At 43.5% G+C, this 21,964-nt stretch overlaps 1 protein-coding gene across 1 annotated transcript in view; it reads left to right on the top strand.

The window, feature by feature from the left end:
* ZBTB20 (zinc finger and BTB domain containing 20) overlaps window positions 1–10,953 on the top strand; it is a 502,167-nt gene extending 491,214 nt beyond the window's left edge. The window contains exon 11 of the mRNA XM_027653343.1: window positions 620–10,953. Coding sequence (XP_027509144.1) covers window positions 620–643 — 24 coding nt within the window. The 3' untranslated portion in view covers window positions 644–10,953. The remainder of the gene's footprint in view (window positions 1–619) is intronic.
* The last annotated feature ends 11,011 nt before the right edge of the window (window positions 10,954–21,964 follow it).

Below are 21,964 nucleotides of genomic sequence, written 5' to 3'. Positions count from 1 at the left end.
TCATCAAAATTCCTGCTTTTCCCACCATAGCCCTAGGTGGGCCATGAAATAAATACTTCACATATATCCTCAAGTATTTGCAGGATGGAGGAGGGAGTTGTTCATGCACGTGTGCCTGCATGAGCAGGAGGGAACTGAGGTTAGTGGTGATCTGTCCATTTATTTTAGGGTGGCCACAGAGAGCTTCAAAAATTGATTGCACTACAGAACCTTAGCTTGGGCACTGTTAAAATAGGGACTGTATATTTGGAACAGGGAAGCATCTTAGTTTTTTATCCACACATACACATGCCCTTTGCAAGGGGTGCCCTTGCAAAGTTTGCATCCAACAACTTTGTGTAAAACCACTACTGACCTTTTTGCCATATCCATTTAGTTCTCTCTTCTTTCTGCAGCCCCCCAACAATGGCTTGTCTCCTTTCTGATTTCTGTCATTTGACTTACTGCGTTTTCAGTAAATGTCCTATCTGCTAATGAGATCTCCACATGGAGTGGGAGGAGAGAAAATGAGGCATGTGAAAGTGTGGCTAGGAGACTGCAAATCCCCCTTTATTTTGGGGCATTCATATACTTTAACTGAGTGCTGATTTCTTGGGGGCTGGGTGGGGTGGGGAGGGAGTCTGTGCTTTTTTGGTCTGGATAAGGCTTTTTATTTTTGCACTAAGTATGACTGCACTGCACTGCATTGCACTACTGAAATGTATTTACATGTGGTGGGATTGGAAGGGGCCAATTAAGCAGGAAGGGAGAAGAGAAAGGGATAGGCACAGAAACCAGGATGTACCATAAAGCTGACCAGGTTGAAAGAGAACTAGGGTAACCTTTATTTAAGCAACTAGTCAGACACTGAGACAGCTGTATTAGATACCTTCTCTTAAAATAAAAGTAAAGTACTATAATATAATAGAAACTGAAGAGGCATCACAGGTTTCAGGGTGCTACAGATCTTTTCCCCCCTTTCTCTAGAGACTGTTCTTTGGGGCTGTGAGAAAGTTAAAAGAACTGCTCATTTGGTAAAGCAGTGTAAGGCTTCAACATAAAGATACCGATTCCTAGTTCAGATGTCAAAACTTGCACTGTCGGATAGAATCTGTTCAAGAGGTTTGACTGTGATTAGCATCCCTTCAGTATAAGCATGATCTCTCAGCTCAAGAAGTGAAGCCACAAAGCAGACTTACCAAAGGAGAAGGTCACTGGAAAAAAGCACGTCTTTCTGAGGCTGTTATGGGAACAGTGCAATAAACAGTCATCCTGAACACACAGGTGTTCCAGTCAAACCTTTGGGGTAAGAGGAAGCAGGAGGGACATTTGGGCAAGAAAGGGTGGTGTGGAATTCAGTACATACAGAAATATTCCTGCTTAGGCAAAGATGCCGTCTAGCATTTTAAGATCTTCTCTCTGATTTGTCTTCTTAAATGGATAGTCTAGCATTGTGAAGGCTTTCAGCTGGAACCAAATGGAATTCTAAGTTGAAAAATACTGTTGCAGTCAAGATGCATGTTGGCCTATGCCTTGGTCATTATTTTGTAACAAGCATAATATGAGAAAAGGTAAAACAGTGGTAATGTGCAGCAAGATTCATCTCTGCTGTAGCTCTTTGTGATCTATAAACTCTCAAAAGTTTGGGTTGAATCTCTTCAGTAAGACTATAATTGCAACTTCAGCCAGATGGTAAAACAGGGTCCTGAAAAATGCTCTGTATAGCAACTGGGACAAGAATGTAAAACATGAGTGCATCTACTTTGGTCCTATAGTGGAGGGGCCACCTCTCTATACAGAGGTTTCATGGACAAAAATGGGGAGGTAGTCATCCAGTTGCTAAAGGAACTCTAGAATAATTGGGGGACTAGAAGTCTGTTCATGCCCTGAATTTGTCCTTAGACTTGAAGCTAAGATATTTTGGCTTCATTAGCACCAAGAAATGGGTAGTTCAGATCTTTCACAGAGCTGCACAATGCAAAGCAGATTGATGATGGTCAGTCTGTTGGACTGCCTCATTTGAGAAAAGTATTAAGAACTAGAGGAGGAGTGGTATACAGGAGCTAGGTGGGAAGGAACAAGTCTGTGTGGAACCAGGAGACACTTTGGAGCTAAGGATGTGTTTTTCTGGTGAGCTCTTGAGATTTCCACTCAGATTTCAGCCATCCTGGTTTGAAAGGACTGGAAGAGAAGAACTGGAGATATCCGCTGATGTACTGTTAGATGAACTACTGAATGACTCTTCCCTTGAAAGCAAGCAGGACAATGGAACATGCAGTCTCTCTCTTTGCCATCTGCAGGAACCTTCTAAGGTGAAAACCACTGGAAGATCAACTTCCAGTAATGAGTCAGTAGATGCCCAACAACAGCACAGTTCATTTGAGAGCCAGCATAATAGAGAGGCAGGAGAGCACCTTTATTTTGTAAGGTGGCATTTGCTTCCATAAGAGTAGTGACAGCTACAGAGTCATGATATGGGAGAAAATGAAGTCAGTCTGCTGAAGTTAATTCACGTTATGAGCCAATACGCCTGTTTGTTGTTTAGGTGAGTTTTTGTTTTGTTTCCTTGTTTAAGGCAGCTGCATATATTGCTACTGTCAGAGTGGATTTGCATTGTCAAAGAGGAGTAGTGGACTGCTCCAGAAGAAAGGTGAAGCTGAGGGTTTACTGAGCCTGCTGTGTCCAGAGTGCCTTTCCTGCTGTGGTAAAATAAAGAACTTTTCTAGTTTGAGCTGTTCCAGCTGACTGATTGCTGCATATTCCTCCCTTGTGCTGTGACCTGATGGCAACCATATTTGGACAAGGAGAGGAACACTGCATATTTGCAATGCTGTGATAAGATGCCATTTGCACTAGTTTTTTAGAAGTACTGCAACCTGAAGAAGTGGGCTTTGAGCCGTGCTCCAAATCCTGGTTTGAATTCAGCCTGTTTAAACCTGATTCCAGCTGACTCAGTTTCAAAAGAACTGGTCTAGTCCATGTAAACAGGAATTAAAACCTTTTTTAAAAGCCAAATTCCAGTTTATGTTTCCATTCAGTTCAGTGCTCGACCAGACCAGTTCTTGGGCATAAGTGTGATTGTATAGTTTTAATGGCTTTTAAATAAGTTTTTCCTTTTTACATGGTCAGTTTGAAACTAGTTTAACTGGAACTGCATTTAAATATAGCACAAACTTGTTTCTTTTTTTCAGCATGGTACTAAAGCCCCATGTAGACAGTGCTTGACTGAGAAACCAAGGATAACTTGAGGTTTATTTTAAGAAGCCAAAACATGTGTTGCTGACTAGAGATGCCGCATAACTTAATGCCCTATTTTTTCTCCAGATGGAGAAACACTAACTTGCATAATTCCCCTCCATTTGTCATCCTGCTTCATTGTTGCACCTTTTCTCTTGAATGAAAATCCCTTTGGCCAGTAGGCTAGATCCAAAACAGAACTTTCCTGTACTGTTTGATCATCTTGTTTCTGTACGTTCCTTTCCTTGACAATGGCAAGCAGTACTGAGGATCAGCTTGAGTTCTTGCTGGGACTGTGGCGTAGTTATGGTTCAAGAAGATGCTAATGATATTTTCAACATTATGGTAATTTCAGAGGTTACCCTTGAGGAAAAAGTTATGTTTCAGAAGTTCCACAGAAAAAAGAAAATGCCAGCAATCAGGATGGAGCTTCAGTCACAGTGCTGTAGCCAAGTTTGTAGGGAATGCATTTCTGGTGGCTGGTGATGCTGACATTTACAAAGGCAATTGGAAAGCCACAGAGAATGTATGCTTTCTCATCCCCGCTGAACTAAGAGAATTTATACTAACAGAATGATCCCAGAGTAACATGTCAGTGTTCACACTTCTTAATGAAGGAGACTGAGCAATCTGTCAGACCACCTTAGACAGTCTGAATTTGGTTCAAGACTGCTTCCAAATGGCCTGCCAGCCAGGTGCCCTCCGTCATTGATCCTAGTATCACACCTGGCTGGGGATTTGTCACATTAGCCAAGGTGACCTTGGGACAGCCTTGCCCTCCCCGCAGCTAGGAGCCTTTTACCTTTTCCTTTTGGTTTTCCATTGAACCAGGTGTGCATTTAGTGGTGAAGTAGATAACAGGTCAGCTGTTGCTCCAGATGACAAGAATGGCAAAGCCACATGGCAACTGAGCTACTGTTGTCCTCAAGGACATTGGTAAAGGCAAAAGACCAGGCTCTGTTTGATGGTGTAGTTATAAACCTACAGCTTCTGCTGCTTGCCCCTCCAAACTTGTTTTGGTCAACTATGTTGTTGCCCTCAAATATGCTTTGTGTGTGAAAAGCTGAATGCAGTTGTTCTGTTGTCTGTCTTCTTTCTTCTGCATCATGGATGTGGCACCAACTTACTCTCACAACAAACTTGAGTTTTGTTTTGCTGTTGTTATTAACATGTAATTCTACTGTAGACCAAAAAATACGAAAAGGAAAAAAATCAGTTTCAAGACATAGAAGACCAGTGAGTGAAAGGTGAAAAATTTAGGAAGTGAAGGTGTGAGAGGAGAAGCAGTGGTTAACTGTGTTAAGTTAGAAATCTCAGAATAGCCTTACGTATTTCTTAACCAATGCTTACCAATCATCCAGTAGTGGGGTTAGATAGCTTTCTTGGTTCATTTGTACTTGTATCCTAATATATATATATTTTATTTTTGTTTCTTTGGTATTGCTGTTGCACATCATGTTGTCTTTTATAATGCCTGATTTTTATTGTATTGTACTTTATCAGTCTGTTTTGGTTTTGTTTCCTTTTGAAGGATGGGGAAAGTAATGTTTCCTTTTTGTTTTGAATTTTTGAGAAAAAATGCACTGGAAGTAAACACAAACACATTTTGCCATTTGAAAAAAAAGGAAAACACACAGCCACGCAGTGGAAAAGGCTAAGAAAAAACTCCCCTCTTCTTTATGTTATGGAAGCATCCTTTAAAAGATATGCTAGAAAGAAAACAAGCATTCTCAAACAGAAGAAGAGAGAAGCCTCTTTGATCCTAGCTCTGCAATCTGGAGTATTTTAGCACAGTATTCTGCAGGGTTGGGCTCCTAAATGGCCAACACTTGTAAAATCCAGAACCACATGGGGCAAATTCATCCCTGGTGCAAGCAGATGTAATTGCAGTGAAGTCAAAGGAGGTACCCAAAGGATGGATTTAGCCACATGCGTGCAAGATACAGCTGCCTTCCCTATAGTACCTAAGTCCCCACTGCTAGATTTTATTGCTGTCAGAACCGTTGGCCTTTCGGCTGTGTTAATCGCATAAAATCCCTTGAACATTTTTCAAGGTAGGCAAAACACTTTCCCACTGAATAAATCAGTTCTGGATGCACCTTGGTGTGACACTTCTTGCCTGCCAGCTTTCAGCTGTTACCCACTCCCAGACGTGAACTGATGTGATCTATCTCTGGCTTGCCTTTGCCAGAAAAACGGACTTGACTATTAAGCGTAGAAAAACTTTTGCGCATTTAACTACTATGATCCAGAAATGGCCCTTGCACTTTTAAGGCATATGGAAACATCCTCTCTGTCTTTCAAAATGGCAACAGTTCTTTTGTGAGTAAAACATCACGTGCGCAAATGCGTACACACACCCACACCCTGGGCTTCTCACCCCAAATTCTTCCCGGATCTTTCTGTGCCCAGCAGTGTCCTGTCTCCATAGTGCCTGGTCATTTGTGTACAGTGGGGCAGAGACGAGTGTTGAGATAAATGCAAAAAGCATACATTTTAAAAGACAGATGATTTTCCTGTTATGCCATCATCTTTGAATCCCCATATCAGCTGATGGGTTTTCCTAGCCTGACGGCTTTCAATCAGTTGTTGAAACATTGGCTTTCTCTGTTTTGTTTCCTAAGGAGGGAATGTGGGGTGGGGAGAATAATGAGGTGTTGTTTGTAACTTCACAGTCCTGATAGTTGGTTTTTATCTTCCATATTTTATGCAAAAACAGACATTATAAGTCAATAAATACTTGTGCCCTAGGTTGAAAGTTAAGTGTTCAGGAAAGGAAAAAAATGGTTGGCATTTTTCTACATTTTTGTGAAGACTCTTTTGGAAAGGAAGGGTACATATTTTTGTTGTGTAGTATTTTCTATTTTTGAATGCATTTTCTTGGTACAAGACTGTTTTGTGGAATTTTTTTTCTTTTTGGTGAACACATTATTTAAAAAAAAAAAAAAAAGAAAAGAAAGAAAAAACTAATTGAAAAGTTTGCCCTTAAGGATATGCTGCAGTTTTGAGGTTTAACATTAAAAAAAAAAAAACATTCAAGGCGTGTGTTAAAAGTTGGGGGATTGTATTGTTGGGAGTTTTTTTGTAATTGTTACAAGAAGAAGTTTGTAGCCACTGCTGTTTATTTTGTTTCAGATGAGTAAGTAAAGGGATTGTTCTTGTGTTATTCTTTTTTTTTAAGAAAAAGTTATTTATGAAATGTCACAAACACTGGACTGTGAGTTTGTAGGGAAGCATTTTACCACCCTGTGTCTTCATAGAGCTGTTGATGATCCTACTTCTCATTGCTCTGCCTTATGATTTCCTGAGCAAATTTGGAGGGGATGGGGGGAGAAGAAGAGAGAAACTAAATGCCTTTTTGAGTCAGAGACTCGGGGGAAAAATACAAAACAGTGTTTTGGAATCCCAAAGCTGGACCATCAGCTCTGCTACTTCTCCCATCTACCACAGAAATGGAAAAGGCTTACTACAGTCACTGGAGGAGAAAGAAAAATCATGGTACTGAGATGTGGCAGTGCACAAGGGGTTAAGTGACTGAGAGACGCGATGATCATAATGACCTCTGTAAATGACATCGCAGTTTCTCAGTCAACAGCTCCCTTGGTTTGCCCTCATCCTACCAGTGGCTTTTGTGACCAACACACCAACCCAACTGAAACCATGAGGATAACTTACACTTTTAGTCACTGATCAAAGCCTTTTTTGGCACCCCAGCAGTGGGAGTGACCAGCGGGGAGCACTGCTCAATCTGATCACTGGTCTGGATTTGAGGAGAAGTAGAGGCTGAGGGTGACCAAAGAGGTGTGCCGTGTTCTCCATGTTTGAAGAACAGGCTTAAAAGACTAAAGCAGTGCTCCAGGTACTCATGGGACTGGAGAAAAGGGAAGGAGGAAGACACCAACAGCCATAACAAAAACTGGAGATATGTAACTGGGCTACATTCAAAACCAACCAGACTCTTTTCCTTCCTGGACGAAAATGCAGCCAAATCTTGAGACTGTCAAGCAGACAGAAAGCTGAATGTGGCCTTCATTTCTCCTGCCTTTCCTTTTTATTCTCCCTCTTCCTTTACCCTGAGGTTTCTTCTCAGTGAGCACCTGCTCCACTGAGCACTTTTTTGCCCTCCACCTAAACTGCCCTTGCTTTCAAAATGTGGGTTCAGTCAGGACTGAGTAAAATCATGTGCCTTCTTTTCCCCTTTTGTAATTATACCAGCCTCCTCCCCTTCCCCAAGTTACACATGTGAGAGACACAGGAGGGGGCTCTTCAGAAGTGCTACTTGTCTATAGGTGTCCAGCAAAACAGTAAGGTGGTGGTGAAAGGAAGAGGAGCAAGGGAGATGCTATTAGCTCCTTTCCCTTTCCACACATAGCAGGTCTTCCCTAGGAGACACCCTTCACCACCACCTCCTCAGACACTCCCCTCTCCTACGCTGCAGCTGTAGTGAGCATGGGGTGGTTCTTCTCTCCCATTTCTATCCTACTTTGTGAAGCACTCACTCAATTTCAATTCATGCCATTTGCAAGCAGTCACATTGACAGGACAAATGCAGTTTGTGGCCTTATTGAGATTACTTTTAAACCACTAAAAGAAAAAAAGGCAACTCATTTCCCGCCCAAGGTTTGTGTCACTTCTAAAAACCCAGTCCATAGCAGTTTAGACTCCTTTAATCTCAGTCCATTTTTATGATGGTGGCTAAACTGACTAGCCTAGAGCTTAAATGCTAGACCATCTGGTCTCATGTTTTGTTTGCTATTGCCCCTACTGTCTGCTTGCTTTTCTCATTTTCTACTATATTCTCTGCTTTACAAGGCAGCCCTAGCCTTTGGTGGAGGGTGAGAGGAGCCAGTGGGATCCTGGCTCATGAATCGTTTTCAGCCTTGTAGCAGGAGAAGGATACACCAGCTACCACAGCAAATGCATATTATGATAGGCTGACTGCAGTGTTTTTAGGGCAAATTAACCCCACCCAGTTACTGGAAGATGACTTGTTCCCAAATCAAAACCATGGAGTAAAAAGAGTGCATTGGGACAATGGAAAAGTGGTTTGCAATCCACAGCTGCTTGTGGGCAAAGACAGGGACCCAACTGCCTCCCAGCTTCTCTGCAGGCTTGCCCACTGCACAGTCAGTGTCCCTGACTCCATGGAGGAGCCAGATGTGCTGTAGAAGCTTTTCTGATTTTAAGAATCAGTGCAAAGCAGCCCCTGAGAGGTGTCTGTTTGTCAGCCAAGCACAAGGGTGAACGCCCGCCCGTGCTGTTTTTCTGCAGATCAGGAAGCTCCACGCAGGCTTTCCTAGAGCTTGGCCTTTCAGAAATCCACCTGTAAAACCTGTAGCACCTGGGTGGTGGGAATGAAAAATCCCTAGATTGCTTCCATAAATGATCCAGTAAATGAAAATGTTGCAGATGGGGGATTGGAAATTTATTCTTTAGGCTGGGCTCTAAAGCCAGGGAGGAGCAACAGGGGAATGGTGTATTTATTTCCCCCCTCCCAATGAACAAGTCTGCATGTGTTCACATACATACAAGAGAAAGGGTGTATTCCTACCCATCTTTGGTGCTGATGGACTTAAGACGTTTGTCCAAGGCCTACTTTTGACACAGAGAACATAAAAATAAACTCCTATCACATGCAATATTTCCCCCCCAAAAAAGTGAGGGAGGGGGAGGAGAGCAGTGTGGGCAATCGGGATGGTTAGGGTTGGATTATTTTGCATCTTTTGTAAAACTGTAATTTCAACAGTGCCTTATTCCTAATAGATGCTGGCACTTGGGAGACACACACAATGAAAGACAGAATTAGGGAGAGTCAGATGTATACATCCATAAGACAGAGGTCATTAATCATTGTAAAGGAAGCTGTATTGGGAATGACACAGCTGTGTCAGAATTGAAAATAGTTCAAATATTCAACCTCTAAAGCAATTTCCCTTCCACCACCTCCTGCCTTCCCTCTTTGCCAATGGTGCTGCCCAGTAATAGCTGCCTACACTGAGGCCTGTCACTGCCCCATTTGCTTTTAGTGTTGTCAAGTCCAAGGAGTTTAGCATAGTCAAGCTTTCCACTGCAATCATGTTTTCCATGGGGTATGTGAATGCCAGTTATTTTGCTTTAAATGCACTTTAAATAAAAAAAAAATCAAATCAAAGCTCCAGACTGTTTCAAATACGTAGGAGAAGATAGTGCATATGTGTTTGAACCCAGTTGACTTTATCTCCAGTTAAAATGTGCTCCATGCAGTGTGTATGTATAGAACAATGTGTATGCATACAAACACACACGTCAACCTTAAATATCAACAGACTAACCTTTCTCCTTAAGCTCATGAAACCAGATGATACACAAACACAGCAGCAGCAGAGGAATTATGGTTGGGTTCTTGAAATAGATCACAAAAAACAAAAACAACTACTTGGTCCTTTCTGTACATTCAATAATTACAGAAGGAATTGGGTTGTAACCAGAATAAAAAGGAACGGTGCTAAATGAATGAATGGGCAAAAAAAAAAAAAAAAAAAAAAAAAAAAGAAGACTAAGACAAAAACTCAGCCCAATAACACAGTTTGACTTTTATGCTAATTCTCACATTGGGTTGATTTGTTACCCTTTTTTTTTTTTTTTTGGTTTATATGAAAATAAAATTCCATCTAAACTAATCCACCACAACGATAACAACAACAAAGTAAGCAAACAAAAATGCATCCTGGCCTGAGGAAGCTCTTGTTTATGGAGGATGTCAGAAGTCTCAAAACTCTCGGCCTTGCTCTCACGTACCACATGCTCAATCAGTCCTTTTTTTAAAATGTCTGAAACTGAAAGAAAAAATTAAAAAAAAAAAAAAAGGAAAAAAAAAAACTTTTTGAAGCACCTTATGTGGCTGCCCATTCCTGGAGTGGGAGCCGCCTTTTTTTCTTTGAGCACCTTACTGATGTGTTAATGCTATCTGCTGTCTTTTTGTTCCCGAGTGGCTGGCTGTTGGGCACTGAGCGTGCAGGGTGCGGGGATGGCTGGGTGGGGGCTGCAGTGCTACACACACACGTGGGCACCGACCTTCCTGCAACACGCTGCACATGCACAAGAAGGGGGCATCCAGCCGCATTCCCATTCCTCGCGGCGCTGCCTTGAACCCAGGTGGAAATTTGTTGGTCAGTCTTTGCTAAATGGCGGAGGGGAGAGCACACACTTCTTGTGTGCGAATGTAAAAGATAAAAATTGAACATTTTCCTCTTGGGGACAAAAGAAATTCTCAGCATTCAACAGATACTGAGTGAATGGGAAACTGCACCCAGGCTAAATCCTGAGGTCTTTATGCAGGCAGCCAATGATGATGACCTCGGGCACCGGCTTGCCAACATCGAGACTTCAGGATTTGGCACAGGAGTGGCAGGGATCCTCCGCAGGAGATGGGTCTCTGCAGGTGCCGACACACGTTGCCATGGTCATACATGTCGTTGGACACCCACCCATCCTCACCCCCCCCCCCGAGCACGCACTGCTGCCTGCACACACACACACACACACACACACTTGCTGTACAGGCATCTCTCTCGAGAAACACGGTTTGTGACGATGTGGAGAGCAGGTCAAAAGTTTTGAGGGGTTAAGTTCCTTTTTTTTCTCTCATTATACTCTGTAAATGGTATGTCAGTAATCAAAAACAAGCAAATAGAAAATTGTTAAAAAAAAAAAAAACCTTGCATACGCCTTTTCTATCAAGTGCTTTAAAATATAGAATAAATACACACATCCTGCCAGTTTTTTCTTACAGTGAGAGTATCCTTACCTGCCATTTAATATTAGCCTCGTATTTTTCTCACGTATATTTACCTGTGACTTGTATTTGTTATTTAAAACAGGAAAAAAAATAAAAAAAGAAAATTAACTGTAGCGCTTCATTATACTATATTATTATTATTATTGTGACATTTTGGAATACTGTGAAGTTTTATCTCTTGCATATACTTTATACGGAAGTATTACGCCTTAAAAAAATACGGAAATAAATTTTACAAGGTTTCTGTTTTGTGTGGAAGAGTAATTGATGTTGCTAAGAATGATGTTTGTTTTTTGTTTTTTTTTTTAATGTTACCAGCACTTTTTTTGTAAGTTTCACTTTCTGAGGTATTGTACAAGTTCACACTGTTTGTGAAGTTTGAATATGAAGGAATAATTAAAAAAAAAAGAGACAAAAGAATGTGGCAGGTGTCTTTGTGTGTTCCTTTTTCTATGGAGGACATGGAAAGTGGATGGCAAGTGTCCTGCAGACCCCTCTTAGCTCTGATGCTGCTGGTGGCTGTCTGCAAGATCAGCCACAAAGTTTACTATGTTGGGGTTACTGTCAAGTCTGAACATCAACAGTATTTGATGTTGGGACCAGATGCCTGGAAGTCTGGGGTACTGGTGTCTGAGATACTGTTCAGAGATAAAATTAGTGAGTTTCTGTTCTTCCAGTTTTAAGAACTCTGCACCAAGTCTATCAAAGCAAGGCATTCCACTTGCTCAGCCCTTGTCAGCCCCCTCCAAATATCAGAAACATATTCTGCCAGTCAGGTCAGGCCCTGAAACAGCAACATGCTCCTTGGGAGCAGCAGGATCCACACTCATACTGAAAAGTCTCATTTCACCTGGATTTCCCCTTCTTGACAATGTCTAGTCCTCAATCCTCTAGTTTCCATATCTTTCTTTCCTCTATTATTGCAAAAAGTGCATTAAAAAAAATCCCTAAAAGCTACTAATTACTCTGTTGAACAGTGACAAAGAACAACAGCTAATAGTTTGTGTGGGTTCATGCTATTCACTAACAATTTTTCCTGCAGACCTAAAGTTGAAATGATCAAAATTCCCCAGTGGCTGTGTGCGACTGAGACATTGCTGAATGAAACAGGCACAGTGCTACACTTGAGCGGCTTTTAAAAGCAAACTTTTAAAATGGAGCCAATTTTGTTAACTATGATATTTTAAAAGTTACTGAAGGTGTAAGTAGTTCTACCCTTTGGCTTTGTCCTCTCAGCTCTGCCATTTTCATAGTGGATATCATTCTTAACTTTCCATATTTTCACTACAGTTTCCCCTCCATTACCAATTCACCACTGAGTTGCAATATCTTAAGTTTTAAACATTTGTTTAAGTTTAAAACATTTGGTTGCCAAGCCCCACCAAACTCAATCCTAGGTCACACTTGAGGCAGTGCCATAGAAATGCAGAAAATGTTGCTGTAAATTACAGCAGAAGTGATGTGTGATGTGAAAAACAGGGCACAGACATTGCCAAGCTCAGGCTGCTGAGGCTGAGAATTAGTACTATTGTGCAAACCATAACTGGAAATGCGGACCTAAACTGAGCTCCTGCTCACTGCCCAAACACTGCTCCCACTTAAACCAAAACCATATTGGATACAGAAAAGCCCTTAATTTAATTTCCAAGTCACATATTACAGTTAGGTTTACTTTAGGATAACCAGCTTTGTGCTTGGAGCAGAGACCCGAAGGTGAGACTGTAGTACTCTCTTCTAACTTTTTCCTTGTGAAAATTAGGACCATTTTGGCCTTTTGTTATCTGCTGCATGCAAAACAGTTACCTTCTTCATTTTCCACAATGGGATGAAGGACAATTGTCCCCACGGAATCCTCTGAGCCAAAAGTGGTAGAAAGGAAAGGATTCCCCCCTGGGAAAAACCATGTTGGATAAACCGCTCCATAAACAGCTATAAGGGGAGTTTTTGCATGGAACTAAAATCCTGTTTGTCAGCCACCATTAGCAGAAAAGCCAAGCTACCTCATGCCTAACTCCTCACATCTCCCTCTGAGTCAGGTGGACAAATTCACAGAGATTGACTCTGGATACTGAAGTTTGCTGGGCCACGGGTGGCCCAAGTCACAGCCTTCTGTGGCACGTCCCGTGTGTGTCCCTGGCAGAGGCCACCCTAGGGAGGCTGAGACAGCAAGAACCCGGGCTCAGTCCTACCTGACCTCTTGGCTGTGAGGCTTTGCTGCCACCATTTGTGACATGTGATGGTCACTTGTCTTCTCTTCCTCCCTGCATGGAGGAGCAAGCCCCTTCAGGAGGGGCCTCCACCACGCAACCTTTCAGCCAGTCACACAACAACTTCACTTATCTCCACCAAACAGCTCCTTTTCCTGCATCTGCAACCCTCTTCCAACGCCTGGTTCTGCTTTTACAGAACTCAGAGGAGCCAGAGAGGCCTAGATACAACTCATGCCAGGAAAAACAATTGATCTCATATCCACACACTCTCCCCTCTCAGCCTCACCCTCCTTCCTCTTCACCAAATCAGCCCATTTTTATTGCAATGTTCCTGCCACTGATTAGTACCAGTGTTTCAGGAAGTTTGGGAGATGCATTGGTATGACCCAACCAAGGGTCTTACTGTTTCCTGAGGAGGTTTTGGGTGAGAACTCAGTGGAGGAGTAAGAAGGAGATGAGGAATAGAGGTGATGTGTCTATACCAACCCCATAGTCTGGAGTGCTCCTTAGAGGTGTCACACACTCAGTTGATGAGGTAGAAGCTCCTATAGGAAACCTGTCAGCAGTCAAGGAAGAAATAAAGTCTCCCAAGCCGTACCCTCACGTTTGGTCTGTGAGGGAGAGGGTGGTCCCCTGTGGCTTCTCTGTGGGACAGAGTCGATGCAGCTGTAAGGTATTCCAGCACACACAAGATAAGCCTAAAATGAGGATCCTGACATGAGCCCCTCCTCAGAATTGCATCTGTAAGAGCTGGGAGTGGGGAAAATGAAATTGCCTAGAAATATACTTCTAGAAATATACTGCAATTCCTCAGTAAACACTTAGAAGGACATGGGGATATCTCACATGGACACACATGGCATGCACATGCAGATGTTCATTCCTACCATCACAGAGAGGTTTCCTTACCCTGAGCTCCCAGGGGACCCTGAGTGCTGACCCCTGCTCAACCCCCTAGGAGGCTTGGACCTCAGGCCCCAAAATGGATCAGAAGATGCAGTTGAACACAAAAGCACAAAATTAGGGTGGGTTCAACACCCTCCTTCAGAGCTGCTAAGTCAGAAACTTTTTGCCTGGAGACATTTTAGTTTGAAATGCTCAACTGAGCCCCTGCTGGCTAGGGAGGTGCTCTAGCTGCTTGCCAAGAGCTGGGACAGCAGGTGCTACCCCAGGGAGAGCAGCCATGACTTGACAGGGTCTGGTCGGGTTCCTTGCCCCAATGTGGAGGTGCACCAGTTGTCCCCCAGTACAGTAAGAGCCACGTGGCTGCGTGGTCCCCTCACCTCAGCATGCATGGGTCCAACCTCAGTTAGAGGCAAGTAGCAAATGTTAATAAGCCCTGCCTTGCTGAGTTATTTCATGCTTAAAATAATCACAGATGGGCTGGGCCATGGCCACAGCTCTCCCTTACCTGCTGAGATGAAGTAGCAGCCTAAATCTACCAGCAGTGCATGTACTCCCTCTTCAGACTGCAAGGCTGGCAAAGGGAGTGCAGCATTATGTTCCTGAGCTAAACATGGTCCCAAGAGTGCTCCTTTCAGGGCTTTCTCCAGTCCTCAGGCTCCTTGCAGCCATGAAACTGGGCAGTGGATGTTGTTTGGAGCAGTAGCCTCCATTCTTAACACCTCCATTCCCCTCCTCTGCCTGGGACCAGACATTGCTGGAGTTCACAAGCCACTTGGAACTTTCTCCATCCAGGTCTATGTGCCCAGACACATGACAAAATAGATGTATGGCTGAGTGTATTGATCATGCAAGGGGTGTACATCAAACCATATGACAAGGTAGGAGCCACAACAGCAAACAACCCCCTCTAGAGTCACCATAACCAGCCAACAGCCTTTCCTAGACCACCAGCAGGGAGGTGAACCTTTACTGTCAGCTGACAGACATGGCTGCAGTTCTGTCAAGATCAGTCTTAAGTTGTTGTCATTGGCTTTTTTCTGAAGACCTTTCACTTCAAGAGTCAATGGCTAAATTGCCCACACAGGAAAAAAATGACCCTGTTGATGTACAATTGTTTACAACATTGAGAAAGAAATGCAAGATCTGTATTTTGAGATTTGTGGCCCAATGCTCAGCCTACGGCACCACTCCTAAATCAGGATTTTCAGAAATGTATATTTAAAGCTTCACATTCACATATCTCAGAGTGTGGAAAATGGAACATAATTAAAAAAAAAAAAAAAAGGAACCTCAAAGTTTTTTCAAGCCACTTTCTCTTAGAACTAGAAATGCCTCCTTATGCCAAAACCAGGATGAATAATCCCCATTTCCCATGAAAATGTGGGAGGTTCAAGTAATTTTTATCAAAACTTCAACTTTTGGTAAGTGCTGATAAAAAAAAGTTAAATTACAGTCAAATTTCCTTTAAAATAGCTTGGTTTCTTCAGAAGGGCTGCAGTCCTAATGTTCCAGGTGGATCCCATGGGATGCAGAACAGTTGCAAACAGCAGCTCTGATTTCCGAGGCCCACACAGATTTATGAAATGCTGTGAGGTCAGGTCCATGGGGGCAGTTCTGTGTCTCTCACATGGCTCTGTTTCAAAGGGGGCAAAACATCTACACAGCTCCTAAGAGCTGAGCCCCAGACCCTTCTGAAAGCAGGATATAGCTGCTTTTGAAATATTGCCTTGCTTTTAAAATACCTGTTTTCCTGCAATTTTCCTTGGCTGACCCATTCACTGGTGGGTCTGTGCACTGAAACCCAAGTCTGGAGCACAATAGGAGAATGAAATATTAAATATTATCTCACCTTTGGGAGACACAGGAAAGTGCCCTTATACAATTGTAAGGAGAGAGACCATAGGAATACTGCCATCATGGCCCCCACTGCACATCTTTTTGAGTATCAGAGATGCTCTTCATGGCCCTGGTGAAATAGGGTTGACTGTGCTTCAAGGCCTTGGCATAGGAGTTTCTTTTAGTAATCATCATTATCCCCATCATCATCAATGACAACTCTGCAACACTTATACAACACTGTGCAATACATCTTGCAGACTAAGTCATTATATTAGGAGGGAAGGCATATATATCATTAATCCAAGGAATTAAAAGTGTCTGTGGAAACTGAGCTGAACCGACAAAGCTCTCTGTGTCTACAAACTGGCAGACAAGGATCTTCCTACCCACATCAGTCCCAGTATGGGACTCAAACATGGGTGGAGAAAAGTACTCAGCTCCCATGTCCCCCTCAGTGGTAGCCCTTGTGCCATTAGAAGGTTGTAGGCAACAATGATTTAGCACCTCTTTCACCCAGGGACTGTCCTTGTAGCACAGCACTGATGAACATCTCACCAATAGAGTGGCTGAGCCTTTCCCCAGTTTTAAATTCTCTGGCTGTGTTACAGGGATTTCATGCCAGGCTTTTCTGCCCAAGCCAGAAGAAGCGCATGATAACAGCACTGGCAGTATTACTGACCACAATTCCATCTCTCTCATCTTGTCTCATTAAAATAAGTAAGCAAAGAAGAATCCCACTATTTAGACAAATTCTGTTTTCCATGTAGCAACACTGTCTGTCATCCATCAGCCAGCTGAATGAGGCAGAGCCAGCTGTCTGGGAGAGACTGAAAACAAAGCAATCAAACGAAAGAAAGAAAACAAACAAACAAGCAAACAGCAGGAGCCCAACTTCCCCAGACAACAGCACAACCCTCTTTTTTCTTTTCTTGTGAGATTTTGGAGGTCTGAAGCATTAAGGGAAACACTGAGTGATAAAAGCAACTTGCCCCCACTGCAGATGAATGGCAGCATTTCAGACATACCCGGGAGTTCTCATTCCCTGTCTGAGCCCCAGGAAAGCCATCATAACCCAGCACCTTCCTAGGACCATACTCGGACCGGCATGAAGACGCTGATCACACACCAGCACAGACCCCTTAGGAGGAGCAACCAGGCCACGCTGCCATGAAGCCACAAAAGTTCACAAGCAATAGCTCTCACAGTTCCCACTCCAGCAGGCATTGCTATTACGGATAGAATTTAAGAGATTATTTTAAAGTTATTCTCTGAAATAAGCATGAACGCTCACACCACCAACGTGCAGTCAGTTGCATGTGTCTGCAAATGCATTTCTAGTTCCCAGTGTAGCAGCTGTAGGGTGGGAGACAACCCCTCCTGCATCCCTTCTGGTGGAAATAACCTGTAAGGACACCGCTCTGATTTTTCGTGGAAGAAGGAAGAGGGGAGAAGCATCTGCAAGCTCATAGCTTTAGTGATGAGGGGAGAAGGAAAGTTTCTCAGCCAAATAGATCCTGGTCCTTCGAAATTTGTGACCTGCACACCCCATCTCACAAAGTGCTGGGTTTTGTGGCACCTCTACAACCACCCCAGCCCCCAACAGAGTGCAGGGCTGCAACCCAGCCAGTCCACCAGCACAACTGTGCCCACAGGAGCTAAACCTGCCCCAGGGATCTGAGCAGCAGTTGCTTTGCCTTTACCTAAGTCCTAGCCTTAAGATACAGAGCAAGCTGGCAAGGCACCTCTAAAATTTTCAGCTACAACTTGTGCTTTCATGGGTCTTGAAACTCCCTCACAGAAGAAGAGCTGTTAACACATCTCTGCTAAGTCAGTCATACAGCTGAGCCCTGAATACTTGAGGCAGCATGTGCCCAAGATCTATCTTTTGAGTTCTGCCTGGAGAAGCTTGCTAAGCCTACACCCATCCAACACTGATCAAGGGCAGCTTTACTCAAACTTTCAAAAGTCACCACTGCCTTTCAGAAAGGATGGGTTTGCCAGCTCTCCAACATCAGTCAAATTATATTTTTTCTTCACTTCAACTTTCAATGTACATCTCCTCTGATGCATTCACACCTCCCCCCACCCCCATCCTGCCAAACAAGCTGCAGGACAGACAGGGCAAAGCCTGGGTTGGTTTGGGGTGCACAGGTACAGCCATGACGGGCGATCCTTTGGTCCTGCCAGCAAACACAGTTCTTGGTGCTCACGTCGCTCACCGCCTCCATCCCCTGCTTAACAGTGCACTGAAACTTCATCTGCTCTTAATTTACCTACTCTTAATATTTTATCTCTTGCCTATCCAAACTCCTTTTAAAGCCAGGCAGGGTTGGCTCCAATGGGATTTACAATCCAGCATATTGAGGTCAATAGCTTGACTTCACAGCTGCTCATGGCTTTTGGGATGCAAAAACCTTCATGGCCTTCACCAGCACGGTGGCGTGACAGCTCAGGGCTGCAGGTCTCCCAAGTGCCCCTTGGCTCAGAAGTCCATTAGTGACCTGAGCTAACCGTAAATACAAGCTGTTGGGTTTAAGATCTCATGCGCAAAAGGAACCTCAAGGCATTTAAATCCTGTTTTCCTTCCTTCCCTTACCCTAGGTTTTAGATGACACCTATCTGAAACTATATATCTACCCACCGACCTCTTTTCATCAAACCTTTCTTTGGTCCATTTGCATCTGTTTACGTGGGTTTGGGGAAGATATTTTAGTGCCTGTGATCCAGGCTTATTTGGGTTTATGTCTTTGGACAGTCTCCAAGGGACTTCATCCAAGAGACTTAATTAGTAACCATTAATAAAGCATTTAAACAGCTGCTTAGGAGAAAAACAGATCATAAACTCAAGTATTTTAACAAGGCCATTAGTCTGCAATTATATGTGAGACAGAAAAATGTTACCCAATCATCCTGCACTAGCTTTGGGTGATGTTTGAAAAAGTACCAAAGAAATCTAGGTGCTGGTATCCTTCAGGTTCCTGGCAGTGAGGCTGGTACTGCAGAGCTGCTGCTCTTCTTGGATGTTTGGGAGTTAGGATGCCTGCAGGGACCCAAGGGTGGCAGGCACACATATGTTGGCTACATGGATGGTTCGTAAGCTGTAGACCCCGTGACGCCTGATCTTGAAAGCATTTGTCTAAAAAAATATTACTACCTGAACATGCTCTTGAGTGGACATTTTGGGAAAGGCCACCAGGAAACACCTCTCCTTTCACACCTACTCTTGAACTATCTTCCAGCCAAAACACCTGTAGACCTATATGGCCAACCTATGGAAGTGATCTTAATGTGCACATTGAATCCAGAGCTTTAATTTCCCAGTTGTCCACTTGATGTATGTGCTGGTTGGAGGTCTGGTGAGAGCCAGCAGGTTTCTCTTCTAGCAAAAGAACAACAGGGCAGCACCAAAGCTCTGTGAACTCCAGCCTGAGCAGCAAGCTCCGCCTTGAGCCTACTGGTGTGGCAAAGTCCAGCCCCACCCCAGATAGGACCAAAGCACCAGCACCTCTTCCTGACTGCACCGAGCACAGCTCAGCAGCTGTTGCATAGCAGCTTAATCCCATTTTCCCCCTTTGGAGGAGCCTCTCCTGAACCTAATATGCATTTGATATCTTTATCAAATTTCTAAAAGTTCGTGATAAAAAGTCCAAAATAATTTCTCCCCTTTTCTGTCATTACAAATCCGTGTCAGCAAATGACGGGAGACCATCCCTCACTCCTATGCATCAAAGCATGTATTTCCTCTTCTGCAAATGTCCTTAGTGTTGTAAGCGCTTGGAATAATTTAAACTTTCCCTCTAATATGTTGAAATACTTCGGAATCTCTAGGGAAGCATACAGACAACAAGAACTTCTAGGGGTATATTTAGTACCTCAAGGAAGGCTTAGACAAGAAATTAATTACTATGGTTGACCCATACTGACAATCACTGACCCACTGAGGCAAGAACAGCTGGCAAGCAAGACAAGTAACAGCAGTTTAGTTCTCTTCAGCCCCTCTTAGAATGATGACCAGTCTTGCACAGTGCTGCACTAAACTCTGGGCATTTAAAAGTTTCATAGCTTTTTGTTTTACTGAAAGAACATCTCATGTGAAGCTTCCATTGCGGAAATTAAGGAAAAAAAGGGGGGAAAAAAGAAAAAAGAAAAAAATTTTAAAAACCCAAACAAACAAACAAACAAACCTCCAAACACCCAAGAAATAAAGCACTCAGAGTACAGCCAGCCTTCTATTCTATCACACTGTAGGGACCCTTGCTTTAGCCCTGGTGTGACAATCCCACCTTGGGCTGCAGGGTGGCCTCCCAGTCCAGTTGTACCCAGAGTCTCCTGCCTTGGTAGCACAGCCACAAGCGATGGTGCGAGAACTGCGTCACTGGTGCGTGCCAGTGCACACCACACCACGTGGAGTAGCTCTGACTCCCTTCCCAGCAGGTAAGACAAAGGAAAACACAGACATCTCTAATGAGGGACTGAAAAGATTAATGTTCTGCATTGAAAGAGAAAAGGTTAGAAAAATAACTAGTTCTCTTCTCTCACTGCACTTGGTGTCTTGCTTGACTTTTTGGGCTATATTTATAATTAGTGAATGCTGATGCTTTTTTCTGCATATCTGGAAGTTTCCTTCCTTTGACTAACACATTCATCCTGTAAATGTGCAGCTCCTCAATGCAGATACACTATAGCTAGTCCACATCTTACTCGGAACAGTAGCATAAGCACAAGGCAAGGGGGCAAGCACTGATTCCATGTAAGCAGCAGAAGGAATCTGGTGAACTGAATTGTTGATGGTGCAGAGTTTGCCTCAGGAACATTAGTACCAACAAAGTGATTGTTTTCTGTCTTTTGGTATCAGTGCTGTTACATCCACATATTAAACTGGAGAAAGAATGGGCTCTCAATTTTTCCTACAGTTGCAGACTGATTGCAATTACTGTGAAGATTACCTCTCCAAAGCAAAAACACACTGCTTTTAGCATTGGCAGAGGAAGCCCCAAGACAGCTGGCTCTGCTAATCAGAGGTAGCTCCTGAAGGAAGATCCCCTGCAACCCTATTGCCTGCAAGGTGACTGCCCACACTCCATTACAGAGAGCTGGTGAGCCCATGGAGTTCATCGTGGCTTGGGGGAGCTGGACCAAGAGGAGTCTGAGTCCTGACTGGAGATTGCCCAGTTACAGTGCAGAGGCTTCATCTGTTCTCCTGAGCATCTCTATACAACCAAGAGCTTTCAGGGGGTGAACTCAAGGCTAAAGTTTCAGTAGTTTAAAGTGAACCAGCAGATAGGTAACAGCTAGCAAAACACAGTTTATTTGTGGACTTCTTCCTAGGACCAAAGAGGGACAATTAGCAATCTCCTTTGGGTGTTCATATTTGAATCTTTCTGGACGCTGATGAGAGATGGGCCTCACAACAGCAGGCCTTTGCTTTGGGCAGTGCCAACTTATGAGCCAGGAACAGAATAAACAGAGCAAATAACAGAACCATAAAAGTACAAATAACTTCACTGCTGCTCTCCTATGCCAGCCAGAGCAGACAAGACAGACAAATGGTTTTTCACTGATCAGTTTAACAAAAGGCACTTGACTCATTATCATTTTGTGTTTCTCCTACACTGAAGGTGGAAACACACAGAAATAGCACTTTTATTTCCTTATTTCTGCCTTTTGGAATGAAACCATAATCACTCCACTCCCGAGGAGGAGTTGAAATTTGACATGGGACTTGGGTTTGGAACTAGAGGATCTTTAACGCCCCTTCCAAGCATTCTATGATTTTATGACTGCCTGGGAGGGCTGGCTGATCTGCAGACTGCTAGGGAAAGTCAAGTGGACAAGGCTGTGGGATGAGCAGCGCCTAAAATACTCTTCAGTAACCTCATGTTACAGAGTGGGCCTGTTCTGCGAGCACCAAAAAAGCTGAAGTTATGTACACCAGAGACCAAACCACAGTGAAAGTCGGTAAGTAGCCAAACCAAAGCAGAAACATGCATCATGGCATGTGCTGGTTTTGGCTGGG

Source organism: Corapipo altera, unplaced genomic scaffold, assembly GCF_003945725.1.
Source record: "Corapipo altera isolate COAL_440 unplaced genomic scaffold, ASM394572v1 61, whole genome shotgun sequence".
Taxonomy (NCBI): domain Eukaryota; kingdom Metazoa; phylum Chordata; class Aves; order Passeriformes; family Pipridae; genus Corapipo; species Corapipo altera.
This window is presented reverse-complemented; position numbering and strand designations above follow the sequence as displayed.